The 12891-nt window shown below is 36.3% G+C and overlaps 3 protein-coding genes across 3 annotated transcripts in view; 2 read left to right on the top strand and 1 right to left on the bottom strand.

The window, feature by feature from the left end:
* Window positions 1-5239, bottom strand: part of LOC103514079 — an 80083-nt gene extending 74844 nt beyond the window's left edge. Inside the window, exons 1-2 of the mRNA XM_026827125.1 lie at window positions 5230-5239; window positions 4482-4637 (exon numbers count right to left, since the gene is read on the bottom strand). Of these exons, the coding sequence (XP_026682926.1) occupies window positions 4482-4637; window positions 5230-5239 (166 nt within the window). The remainder of the gene's footprint in view (window positions 1-4481; window positions 4638-5229) is intronic.
* A 279-nt stretch (window positions 5240-5518) lies between these two features.
* LOC108252982 (activating signal cointegrator 1 complex subunit 2-like) lies at window positions 5519-9490 on the top strand. The gene is made up of 5 exons (XM_017446073.1): window positions 5519-5527; window positions 6896-7041; window positions 7346-7535; window positions 8384-8581; window positions 9395-9490. The coding sequence occupies exons 1-5, from the start codon at window positions 5519-5521 to the stop codon at window positions 9488-9490; spliced, it is 639 nt and encodes a 212-aa protein (XP_017301562.1).
* Window positions 9491-9520: 30 nt separating this feature from the next.
* Window positions 9521-11617, top strand: LOC103514078 (activating signal cointegrator 1 complex subunit 2-like). Its single transcript, XM_017446072.1, has 4 exons — window positions 9521-9641; window positions 9976-10210; window positions 10775-10936; window positions 11383-11617. The coding sequence occupies exons 1-4, from the start codon at window positions 9521-9523 to the stop codon at window positions 11615-11617; spliced, it is 753 nt and encodes a 250-aa protein (XP_017301561.1).
* The last annotated feature ends 1274 nt before the right edge of the window (window positions 11618-12891 follow it).

The raw sequence follows: 12891 nt of genomic DNA, 5'->3' as shown, positions 1-12891 counted from the left end.
AAACAAGGTCTTATATATTTCATAGGTATAGTTTAAACATATGTAAATAAAAAACCTTGTTTAAATATTAAAAAAAAATAATAATAATGTAGTGTAATCATGCGGATTTTTTCATTTTCGCAGAACTGTTTCGACTTCCTAGAGGACGTGTTCGGTAGCAAACCTCACCTATTTATCAAAAAAGGCAAAAACTGCAAAAAGTTCAACTTGATTAGGTACTTAATTTTGCTTGATACGTGTGTTTTGCTGAAGTAGTGAAGAAAGTTTTATCTTTCATTCTTTTACTTCAAGTTAAAGATCCATTTTCCATCACTTGACCTCACCTGGTTCTCTCAGACGATGAGAGCGCCCCCGTACCTCTCACGTCATCTTCTCACACCTCGTCCACAATCACCATGTCCCTCCTCACAGACTACGTGGTGTTCCTGCTGGACTCGGCCTATACACTGGCCACGTTTGTGGATAAATACCCCCCGGCCGCTCATATGTTTCATCGGAACTGTTTTGAAGATCGGTGAGTTGAGAAAGCGATTTTTTTTTTTTTCAATAGTTATTTACAGAGGGAAACTAAAACAATCAGAGTCCCTGTCCCTAAAAAACGACGGGAAAAAGAGGTTTGATAGAGGAAACTGTAACAGCCAAGGTCTTATCGTCCCGAAAGCGAACAGAGAAGTAAGACAGGATAAGAGAAAGACAGAAAGAACCTTATCCGTTCAGGATAAAATCCGCCCCGTGCGGAAATCTTTTTTTTTTTTTTTTTTTTTTTTTTTTTTCCTCAATAGTTATTTACAGAGGGAAACTATAACAATCAGAGTCCCTGTCCCTAAAAAAAAACGACGGGAAAAAGAGGTTTGATAGAGGAAACTGTAACAGCCAAGGTCTTATCGTTCCGAAAGCGAACAGAGAAGTAAGACAGGATAGGAGAAAGACAGAAAGAACCTTATCCGTTCAGGATAAAATCCGCCCCGTGCGGAAATCGAACGTGCGACCTAACGCTTACAAAGCAGACGCGCTATTCTCCAAGCTGGACTGACACTCGTATTTCCATTCCAGATTCCTTACACCTTACCTACGTCAACCAAAATTATTTTCTCTTGTCTTCCAGGATAGCCAGGTTCTATGAGAACACTGTACTCAGTATGGATGCCCTGGTGAAAGAAGTTATCTCCAGAAGACAAATGCCAGTACAGAGACAAAGTGTAAAGAATAGCTTGAAGCTAGCCCGGTTCTATTTGCTTCATTTGTACAGATCCTGCCTGTCCTCTTGTATTAGTAACGTATTAACCTTGTAAGTATGTTATAACCCCAAGAAATACCACCCAAGCCCCGCCAAGTCGATCCCCAACTGGTATATCAGACTGTTGTAGTCTGTGTCGTAGCATGCCCATCCCGCAGTATGTCCCTCCAGAGATGGGTGATAAGAGACATTCTGATTTAGGTGCTGAGACAACTGGGTCAAGAAGAGAACACCAGAAACCAACCAGTTGAAATATTTCCAATCGAAATACGATAGAAGTGGGTTAGAATTTGTATACGTGAGTCAGTCAGTCAGTCAGTCAGTCAGTCAGTTACACAAGGGGCTGTATATATTTAGGATAAATAAATAAATAGGAAGAAAGTAATGTAATCATGCGGAATTTTTCATTTTCGCAGAACTGTTTCGACTTCCTAGAGGACGTGTTCGGTAGCAAACCTCACCTGAATTTAGAGTTTTCCTATTTTGTGATCATCATGATCAATAGTTTTTTTTCTTGTGTCACATCAAACCGAAGTCTAAAGAGAGGTTCCTCGTGTTCGTGAATTTTGTATTTGGAAACAACACAGAGTATCTACAAAAATGAAACATCCAAACGAGAGGGTCGATATTTATTGTCAATAAAACAGGGAAACACATTAGTGTCAGTAGAGCTTCTAAACATCCATGCAATATTAAATAATAATTGCTTATAAGCGAAATGCGGAAATGCAATAAGAAGAGCATTAAATTTTCATATAATGCTTTGATGTTGTGTGGAACATATTTGACAGTAATTTCACTGCTCTTCTATCCTTTCATAATGTTCCAACACAAAACATAATTTATGCTTGGAATAATAACATTTTATACATAATTTATGTAAGCACAAAATTCCTTTGATAAAAAGATGCAATAAATGTTTTCATGTGACAGAGAAAAAACTCATTTGATTTAGGGAATGTAATAAAATTGCAATAAATGTTAAATCTAATTTGCAATGGATGTAAAATATGCAAAACAACTTGACTATGCTATACAGGGGTTAACAACCCTCTAGTGTGAATAGAAGTACTCTGACACAACCTCTTCAGACGATGTAGGTATGTGTTTTTCTTAACTCCTGGCTGTTTCTCTTCCCTTCCATTCTTTCTATTTCATTCTTACTCTCCGTCCCTCCCATATCCTTCTTGAAACTCTTTCCTAACTCCTTCACTTATAGGATTTTTCATTTCTCTTCTCTCTCTCACTATTTGTCCTGCCCATAGTCTTAATCATGTTGGTTTTACGTCTACATTATTATACTCGTATGTCTCATACCTACAATGTAGGTTCATTTAAATTGCGCTTTAGTGTGGGTGGCTTTGTGTGTAGTTGAATTATTGCTTTGGAATGTTGAAATATTATCCGTGTACACATTTACAAAGGTGGTGTCTAGAACTTTTTTAATATACGATTCGAAGAACCTCCGCAAATTTAGGATTATTTCAGAAACAAAGGCAGTGAAGTTTTTAGATTTAAAACTTTGTGAACTAATCGCATAATTATTATATTATCATTACAGCTAGAGAAAAAATATTTATACTCGTATGTCTCATACCTACAATGTAGGTTCATTTAAATTGCGCTTTAGTGTGGGTGGCTTTGTGTGTAGTTGAATTATTGCTCTGGAATGTTGAAATATTATCCGTGTACACATTTACAAAGGTGGTGCCTAGAACTTTTTTAATATACGATTCGAAGAACCTCCTCGCAAATTTAGGATTATTTCAGAAACAAAGGCAGTGAAGTTTTTAGATTTAAAACTTTGTGAACTAATCGCATAATTATTATATTATCATTACAGCTAGAGAAAAAATATTATTTCCCGATAAACAAAGTTTTAATTATTACCTAGACGTACACAGTTGACACGCAGTATTGTTTGTATTATGTCATTAGTGTTGGTGTTTCTGACCACCATTCATATTTTATCTTTTGAGTGATGAAATGACATTGTCACTATTGGTAGGTTTCTACAGAAACAAACACTACTTGGTTTAATAAGAGTTAGGTTGAATATTGGTTGATGGAGTTTTCCGAGGAAACAACTACGCTTTTTGTTTATAGGAATCGAATATACCTATTTCCTACGCGTACTCGTACAGTTACGGAAAACCTATAAAAAGTCCCTAAAAGTGGTAATAATGCTAATAAAATTATATGGGTTTTCCTATGAGAATGATGAAATGACATTGTCACTATTGGTAGGTTTCTACAGAAACAAACACTACTTGGTTTAATAAGAGTTAGGTTGAATATTGGTTGATGAAGTTTTCCAAGGAAACAACTACGCTTTTTGTTTATAGGAATCGAATATACCTATTTCCTACGCGTACTCGTACAATTACGGAAAACCTATAAAAGTCCCTAATAGTGGTAATAATGCTAATAAAATTATAATGGGTTTTCCTATGAGAATTACCTACTGCTATTGAAAGTAAAACTGAGTAATGCAAAAATAAAAGCCCGGGAAGTGCAAGAACCAATAAATCATAGAATTTTAAATATACAAAACCACATTAAGATTTTCCCTTGAAGGTCGACCTAAAGGGCAGCCGTAGAGAAGTGCATGCCAAAAGCTTAGCTAATTGTACGTGCAAGCTTGATAAATCTCTACATAATTACAGTAACATTATACGTCCCCTTTATGTAAACTGTCGTAAATTATACTGTTTTAAAAAAGGAAAAAAAAATGTGAAGGGACAATTTACACAGCAAGAAATTCTGTACGAATTGTGTAGCGGGTGAGATTTTTCCGGTCCGGAAGAGAGGGCGGAAAATATAATAAATACAATTTATATTTGTTTTTCCAGATAGGAACGTCCATTTCGTATGTGGAAGGTGGGTATTACAACAGCTGTGTAGCTGTTTATAAAAGATTCTAATGGAAATTTCATCACTCAAAAAATTCAAAAGGAAAAGCCTTACTATCAATAACAGTACCTATACATATTAGGCTTGTAAAGGGAAATTTATCTGGACTCACCACTGATGTTATGGTTTATTATTGCACATTGCGTACCAAATACTTTAATACCCGGCGTTCATACAAATTTTTACTTTATTAGTGGATGTGTCGAACCACAGATGTTATAGGATAGATAGGGAATTCATATCTAAGTATTATTGCACATTGCATAACTACTACTGTAATACCCGGCGTTCATACAAATTTTTACCTTATTAGTGGATGTGTCGAACTTACCTATTTCTATTCCACAGACACTGGGGATCGTTTGCAAAACTGTCAAGCATGCCGGGTCTTCATAGCACAACTGTCTGGCCAGCAAACAATTGAGCGTTTCTATGACAACGTTATTCACGCCTGGTTCTGAAAAGATCAGAGAAGAGATTTCAAACACTGTTAGCCAGCAAACAATTGAGCGTTTCTATGACAACGTTATTCACGCCTGGTTCTGAAAAGATCAGAGAAGAGATTTCAAACACTGTTAGTAGGTACAAAAATGTCAGTAATAAAAATACCCAATGTTTAAAAAAATAATAAAAATCACCAAATCACAAGATTGACAAGTTTCCAAGATAGGTATTTCATACTTTGGTAAATTCTTTTCAAAAAGTTAGAAAGGGGATTCCAACATCTCTTTAGGAGTTGAAATCATAATGAAAAGAAGGCTCAAGAAATGCTAAAGGATCGGAAGCATTCAGTCAGCATTCAAAACATTTTACTGATTTGGTGCAAAGTCACCCGGGCAGGTGCAAAGTCACCTCAGATGACGGTACAAAAATGTCAGTAATAAAAATACCCAATGTTTAAAAAAATAATAAAAATCACCAAATCACAAGATTCACAAGTTTCCAAGATAGGTATTTCATACTTTGGTAAATTCTTTTCAAAAAGTTAGAAAGGGGATTTTAACATCTCTTTAGGAGTTGAAATCATAATGAAAAGAAGGCTCAAGAAATGCTAAAGGATCATGCAATTTTGAATTCACAGAGCTCCATTATTCATGTAGGCACTCGAATCTATTAGCCTAAACATGCTATTCTATTTATAGCCTATTGTTTCACTCGTATCTATGAGCTTTCCAATGTTATTTGTAGCCTACTGTTTTATTTATTCACAAGCATCCATCCAACATTGAACAACACACGTAGCAAATTTCCCTTGATAAATGGAAAAACTTTCTGGTATTACAATCAGTTTATTTGTCTAGAATCAATCCAGTGTAAATGTAGGCAAATTATTCCTTCTTTGTGTTATATTGAAGGCGAGTTTTAATGATGTTTTGGGTAAGTAGGTAATCAAATCACCAAGACAAATTTCGAGATCCTAGATGTCTTCTATCTGCTAATACACATTTGTTTGTTACTTGTAATACCACCACTGGCACTGGTCGCTACTCAATATTGTCCTCATGAGACTAAGTGCACCACAAAATAAGTTTCAATATGTCTTGAATTTCCTGCGAAAAAAAAAAAAAAAAAAAAAAAAAATCCTCATGTAAAAATTTACTGATACGTGTTATGCTAAAATAATAGCACGCATAATTACCTATATTTATGTGGCCACATCAGCAAGAATATTTTTTATGAAACTTGCGAGTACAATAAGAATTTTATGTTAGTATTACAACACAAGGTCACTGTAGGGATCTCTTTCTTTTCGATGTTTGGAAAACATAAATCTGGATTAGGATCTGAGTATACCAAGGTTCCTTTCAAATGGGAGTTATTGCATATATAAGGGTAAAATATTGCCAATGATGACTAATTCACATTTTGTTCAGTATCAAATAGCATTATTTTTTATGTAAACGATTTGTTATGTACACATGGTGAGAAGTTGAGAGAGAATATCAAATCATTTACTCATATTTTTATCAGCGCAATAGAAGTGCACTAAAATTACTTCTTAAAATTAAAAATTTGAATTCCATGTCGGAATTCAATAAAATTGATTGAATTATTCATCTCTTTTCGATTTTTCTACACTTGAATTTATCTAGGTCAAAAGTATTATTGTAGTCCTGGGACCTCAAATTTTAATAAGCGACGTGCACTGACGTTTTAAATTGTGGTGCCAAATTTCATGAAAATCAAACCAGACAATCGCAAGTTATAGCAGAACAATTATTCACAACATCCAAACCAAATGCAAAAAACTGTTGAGTTAAAACGTAGTCAATAAAGCACTATGGATTAATTATTATTATTATTATTATTATTATTTTTTTTCAAGTAGGTATTTGGACTCATGTGGGTTGAGCATTAAAAACCATGGGCAAAAAACCATCCTGATACATGTAGGTACCTACCTAGTTGTAAGAATAATTTAAATCATTTTTAAATGCTCACTTGCTTTAACACTTTAACTAGACAAAAGTGACTGCGGCATTCAGAATAATGACAAACACCTTTTAACCAACTTCAGTGGTGAGCTGTTCATATGGTGGATTTGGGGTCAAAAGTTCGGTGGCTCATTTGTTCAAACTGTAAAATTTAGTAGGTACTAAGTATATAATTATGTTATATTCATTATTACACAACATTTCTGATAAACTGAACAGGATTCTTTCTGAGTGTAATTAATGACTAAAAGATTTGTCGGTTTAATTAAAATTCAAGCTCTTCATTAATTTTTCTTCCGTTTATTCATAGAGTGCTAAACATGTAGAATCCAAAGTTCTAACCCTGTATCAGCATATACCACCACCTACAAGTCCTGACCTACATGCATGGAAGCAGAGAGCTCAACTTTACATTGAAGATTTAGAATGGCTTACATTGAAATTACCACAGTACAAGTGAGTTAGTTTATACTTCAAATGAGAGACTTATATCTATGAAAGAGAGACTATTCTGACCAACTATTCTTTGTCAAAAGAAAACAGCACCTACCTAAATACTGGGAATGCCTTTTTTAAAAACTTCCTCATAAGGTTAGATCTTCTTCCCACAAGTATTCTAATCTTCATTAACTAGAAATCTATGTTTGAATTTAAATGACATTACTTGAGTAGTTATTTTTGTATGTAGTTTGATTTGAATCAACTCTTTACAACTTTGTCAATTCATTTATGTAATATCCTAATAACTTCTTGTTCTCAGGTTTTGGTCCCAAGCAGTTCATGATCCTGGCTGTATCAAATGTATCCTTAGTTTTCTTCAGAATGCTATTCCTGTCTACTTGCTGTCAGAACTAGAATCCTATGAGGAAGGTGTGAGAAAAACTTACTGCCAGATCAAAACCCTAGTGTTTACTGTCATTAGAAAGCTCACTTGTTGTGAATTATCTGAGGTAGGTATCGGTATACATATACTATAACTCCATAGTGCTTTATTGACTACGTTTTAACTCAACAGTTTTTTGCATTTGGTTTGGATGTTGTTAAGAATAATTGTTCTGCTATAACTTGCGATTGTCTGGTCTATTTTTTATGTAAACGATTTGTTATGTACACATGGTGAGAAGTTGAGAGAGAATATCAAATCATTTACTCATATTTTTATCAGCGCACTAGAAGTGCACTAAAATTACTTCTTAAAATTAAAATTTTTAATTCCATGTCGGAATTCAATAAAATTGATTAAATTATTCATCTCTTTTCGATTTTTCTACACTTGAATTTATCTAGGTCAATTCTTTGAATTTCGGGCAGATCAAAACCCTAGTGTTTACTGTCATTAGAAAGCTCACTTGTTGTGAATTATCTGAGGTAGGTATCAGTATACATATACTATAACCTATAACTCCATAGTGCTTTATTGACTACGTTTCAACTCAACAGTTTTTTACATTTGGTTTGGATGTTGTTAAGAATAATTGTTCTGCTATAACTTGCTACTGTCTGGTCTGATTTTCATGAAATTTGGCACCACAATTTAAAACGTTAGTGCACGTCGCTTATTAAAATTTGAGGTCCCAGGACTACAATATTACTTTGATCAAAAGACCCTAACTCCAGGTAGGTAAATCTATTGTTTAATAAAGGGTCGAACCAATTCTTGGAACAATCTGTTTTAAGCATTCTTGAAATCTTTTGAGAAATAGTGAATAAAACGTGTTCGTAATTTTAACTGTTGTTGTATAACATGTATTTTACCATTGCCCTTTCTAATTCTAATTGATCTCTTTGCATTCCTCAGAATGAAATGATGAGTGAAGAGTACCTAGGAGATCTCCTGTATAATAACAAGCTCATATCCTTGTCCACTCTGATCGACATCTGTGCTCTGTACTCGCACAAATATCCAGAGCACATTACAGCCATGTTGGATAATCTGTTTAGAATAGAACCTCGCTATATGCTCGATCTGGAGAACTTTGTACATGAAGTATTTGAGGTATGTAGTTTACTGTCAGCCATCGAATAGAACCTCGCTATATGCTCGATCTGGAGAACTTTGTACATGAAGTATTTGAGGTATGTAGTTTACTGTCAGCCACCTAGAACCTCGCTATATGCTCGATCTGGAGAACTTTGTACATGAAGTATTTGAGGTATGTAGTTTACTGTCAGCCACCAATCTTCTTCTACACCTTTTCCCACTCAAGTGGGGTCGGCGTTTTTCGCCGGCCTCTTCCAGTCAGCTCTGTTGTGCACTTTTACGTATTGTTATTATTATTATTTACTCTTTATTGTTTATAATTACATGTACACAAAATACACAAATTACAAGCAAGGGGCGAAATTATTGCCTAAGGCAATCTCTACCATTCAACCCTAATCTCCCGTTAGGTTCTTTTCACGCAGGTCTTTAATTATGCAGTTTTTCCACCTCTTCTTCGGTCTACCCCTTCCCCTATTTCCATCTACTATCATCCTCTCAACTCTCTTTCCTACATAGTTTTCCTCTCTTCTTTGGACATGTCCATACCACTGCATTCTTCTTTCCTGGACTTTCTTCGACACCTCCGGTAGGTACTTTGATTTTATTTCTTAAAATAAATAAATAGGAAGAAAGTAGAATAGAATAGAATATACCTTGTTTATCCTGCCAGAATGAGACTGAAAAGTCCCTTTACTCCCGCAGTCTAAACAAGGTCTTATATATTTCATAGGTATAGTTTAAACATATGTATATGAACCTTGCTTAACTTAAAAAAAAGAAAAATATAATGTAGTGTATCAGATGCGGATTTTTTCATTTTCGCAGAACTGTTTCGAACTTCCTAGAGGAGCGTGTTCGGTAGCAAACCTCACCTATTCTCTCAGACGAATGGAGAGCGCCCCCGATACCTCTCACGTCTGATCGTTGCTCACCACCTCGTCCACAATCACCATGGTCCCTACTCACAGACTACGTGGTGTTTCCTGCTGGACTCGGCCCTACACACTGCCACGTTGTGGATTAAATACCCCCCGGCCGCTCATATGTTTCATCGGAGGTGTTTTAGAGGTTGGTGAGTGTGAAGAGTTTTTTTTTTTTTTTTTTTTTTTTTTTTTTTTTTTTTTTTCCTCAATAGTTATTTACAGAGGGAAACTATAACAATCAGAGTCCCTGTCCCTAAAAAAAAACGACGGGAAAAAGAGGTTTGATAGAGGAAACTGTAACAGCCAAGGTCTTATCGTTCCGAAAGCGAACAGAGAAGTAAGACAGGATAGGAGAAAGACAGAAAGAACCTTATCCGTTCAGGATAAAATCCGCCCCGTGCGGAAATCGAACGTGCGACCTAACGCTTACAAAGCAGACGCGCTATTCTCCAAGCTGGACTGACACTCGTATTTCCATTCCAGATTCCTTACACCTTACCTACGTCAACCAAAATTATTTTCTCTTGTCTTCCAGGATAGCCAGGTTCTATGAGAACACTGTACTCAGTATGGATGCCCTGGTGAAAGAAGTTATCTCCAGAAGACAAATGCCAGTACAGAGACAAAGTGTAAAGAATAGCTTGAAGCTAGCCCGGTTCTATTTGCTTCATTTGTACAGATCCTGCCTTTCCTCCTGTATTAGTAACGTATTAACCTTGTAAGTATGATTTGCTTCATTTGTACAGATCCTGCCTTTCCTCCTGTATTAGTAACGTATTAACCTTGTAAGTATGTATAACCCCAAGAAATACCACTTCGTGGCATAAAAAAAGTCCTCCCAAGTTGTTCCCCAACTGGTATATCAGACTGTTGTAGTCTGTGTCGTAGCATGCCCATCCCGCAGTATGTCCCTCCAAAGATGGGTGATAAGAGACATTCTGATTTAGGTGCTGAGACAACTGGGTCAAGAATAGAAATGTTATAACCCCAAGAAATACCACCCAAGCCCCGCCAAGTCGATCCCCAACTGGTATATCAGACTGTTGTAGTCTGTGTCGTAGCATACCCATCCCGTAGTATGTCCCTCATCAGATGGGCGATAAGAGACATTCTGATTTAGGTGCTGAGAACACTGGGTCAAGAAGAGAACATTTTAATGTCGATGCCGAAGGTGGGATTCGAACCTGAGACCTTCTGCTTGGCCAGCAAGCTCGTACCAGTGGGTTAACGGTGCCGCTAATAAGTTTTCTTTATTCTCAGGATGTTCTTTGTTGTCTTCCAGGGATGGTCTAACCGATAGAGAAGAGCTTAAGACGTGTGTGGACGGATTTCTCAACACCCTGTCGGATAGTATAGAACAGGATGTGTTCATAGCCGATTATCACACCCTGTATCCACTTCATAATGATTTGGATATTCTGCAACAAGCCGCCCCACATCTTGTGTATCCTTTATTTAAGAGACTTGGCCAATGCTATATTTTGTCAAAATAAGTCCCATTTCGCCATGCTTTCTAGTGCCATATTTTGGTGAAAAAAGTACCATTTTGCCATGCTTTTTAGTGCCATATTCTGCCGGTGTCTGGGTATAAATAAATGAATTGGTTTGGTTTGGCGTGGCCGACCCTCCCTATTTGCCCGGGCTTGGGACCGTAATTACGAATACACTGGCTTGTACACCCCTTTGGCTAGGTTGTGTAGTAACTAGTAAGTGATAAAATAAATAAATAAAGATAGGAAACTCGAAAGTATATCGTACCCACAGTCTCTTACAAACAGAGAAACCAGCCACATTTCGCTTCTTTTTCATATATAATATATTTCCCATATTTCCCATTCCGATTTCTGACTATTGTGACAATTTCCTTAACTCCTCCCCCATCGTATACAGAGATATGGCCAAGATAGACTACCTCCTAGAAATAGTCACCATGTGTTGTAACAGTAAAGTGAAGAAATCCAACGCCCCGAGTGAGGCAGGAGATAGCAGTGAAGAGGAATTGAATCAGATACGACCTGTACACAAGAAGTACTTGTCCGAATCGGAATTGAGAGCGCTCATTGGAGAAATCCGGGAAATGCTGCCCAATCTGGGCGAAGGATTTATACAGGTAGGCGGAGCCTAATGTTAGAATTGAGAGCGCTCATTGGGGAAATGCTGCCCAACCTTGGCGAAGGATTTATACAGGTAGGCGTGGTCTGATTTTCAAAACTAACATACTGATTCCTGATTGGAGGAACTGGATATCAGATAGAGAGAATTAAAAAAAAAACTAATTTGTAGGTAAAAAGCAGTGAAGAGAACTGTAAAACTATCTTGAAAACGACCAAGTACAAAGCTCTCAAAGGCTCGTTTGGGTCCAAGATATAATGAGAAAATATCCTCTATGGATTGAAATTTTCAGTAAAGTTCATCAAAACCCAATAAACTATTCAAGAATAGATCAGTTGCGCTTACTTGGATGATGTTTCAAAGTCATAGAACAGGAAAAATGAGGACCAACGGAATTTTTCTTTTTCTTCTACGACTTCTAGATCCCGAGATAAATCGATTAAAAAAATAGCGGTAAATCGTGAACTTTGACGTCACGGCATACGTGAAGGCACCATACTGAAGGCATTTTGTTCAGATTGTGCAGCATGTCAAGGTAAGTAAATACTTTAAATTGAAAACCTTCTGTTGTTGTTGTTGTTGTTGTTGTTGTTGTTGTTGGTGTTGTTGTTGTTGTTGTTGTTGTTGTTGTTGTTGTTGTTGGTTTTTTTTTTCTGTATTCATTTTACTCTGGTGAAAACTCCTATCTTTTAAAGATGCCATAAAGAAAAATAATGTCAGAAAGAAAATTGTACCTTGATTTTTACTTTGCTTATCCTTATAATAATGAAAGTATTTTTCCTTCATTTAAATACATGTTGGTGTTTTTGTTGTTGTTAACGGCTTAGCTAAGGCCGGGGGTTGATGGTCTTCAGCCAAGTTTATTTGGCTTGTCTTGAACCACATATTGATATATGCGATCAACCATCGTGAAGACTTGGGCTTAGTATTTTAAAGCCACAGTATTCCCTTATAATAATGAAAGTATTTTTCCTTCATTTAAATACATGTTGGTGTTTTTGTTGTTGTTAACGGCTTAGCTAAGGCCGGGGGTTGATGATCTTCAGCCAAGTTTATTTGGCTTGTCTTGAACCACATATTAATATGTGCGATCAACCATCGTGAAGACTTGGGCTCAGTATTTTAAAGCCACAGTATTCCCCTTTAGAAAACTGTCAGCTAGCTAGGCTGGTTAAGGAGGTTGCTGGTCTACTCCCTGTTTATAGTCCTCCAGCCAGACATATTTAATTAAATGAAATATGTTTCCTTTTTGTTCACAGGAGGTTGTAAACATGCTGTGGCTTTTGT

This window comes from Diaphorina citri, unplaced genomic scaffold, assembly GCF_000475195.1.
Source record: "Diaphorina citri unplaced genomic scaffold, Diaci psyllid genome assembly version 1.1 scaffold1079, whole genome shotgun sequence".
NCBI lineage: Eukaryota > Metazoa > Arthropoda > Insecta > Hemiptera > Psyllidae > Diaphorina > Diaphorina citri.
This window is presented reverse-complemented; position numbering and strand designations above follow the sequence as displayed.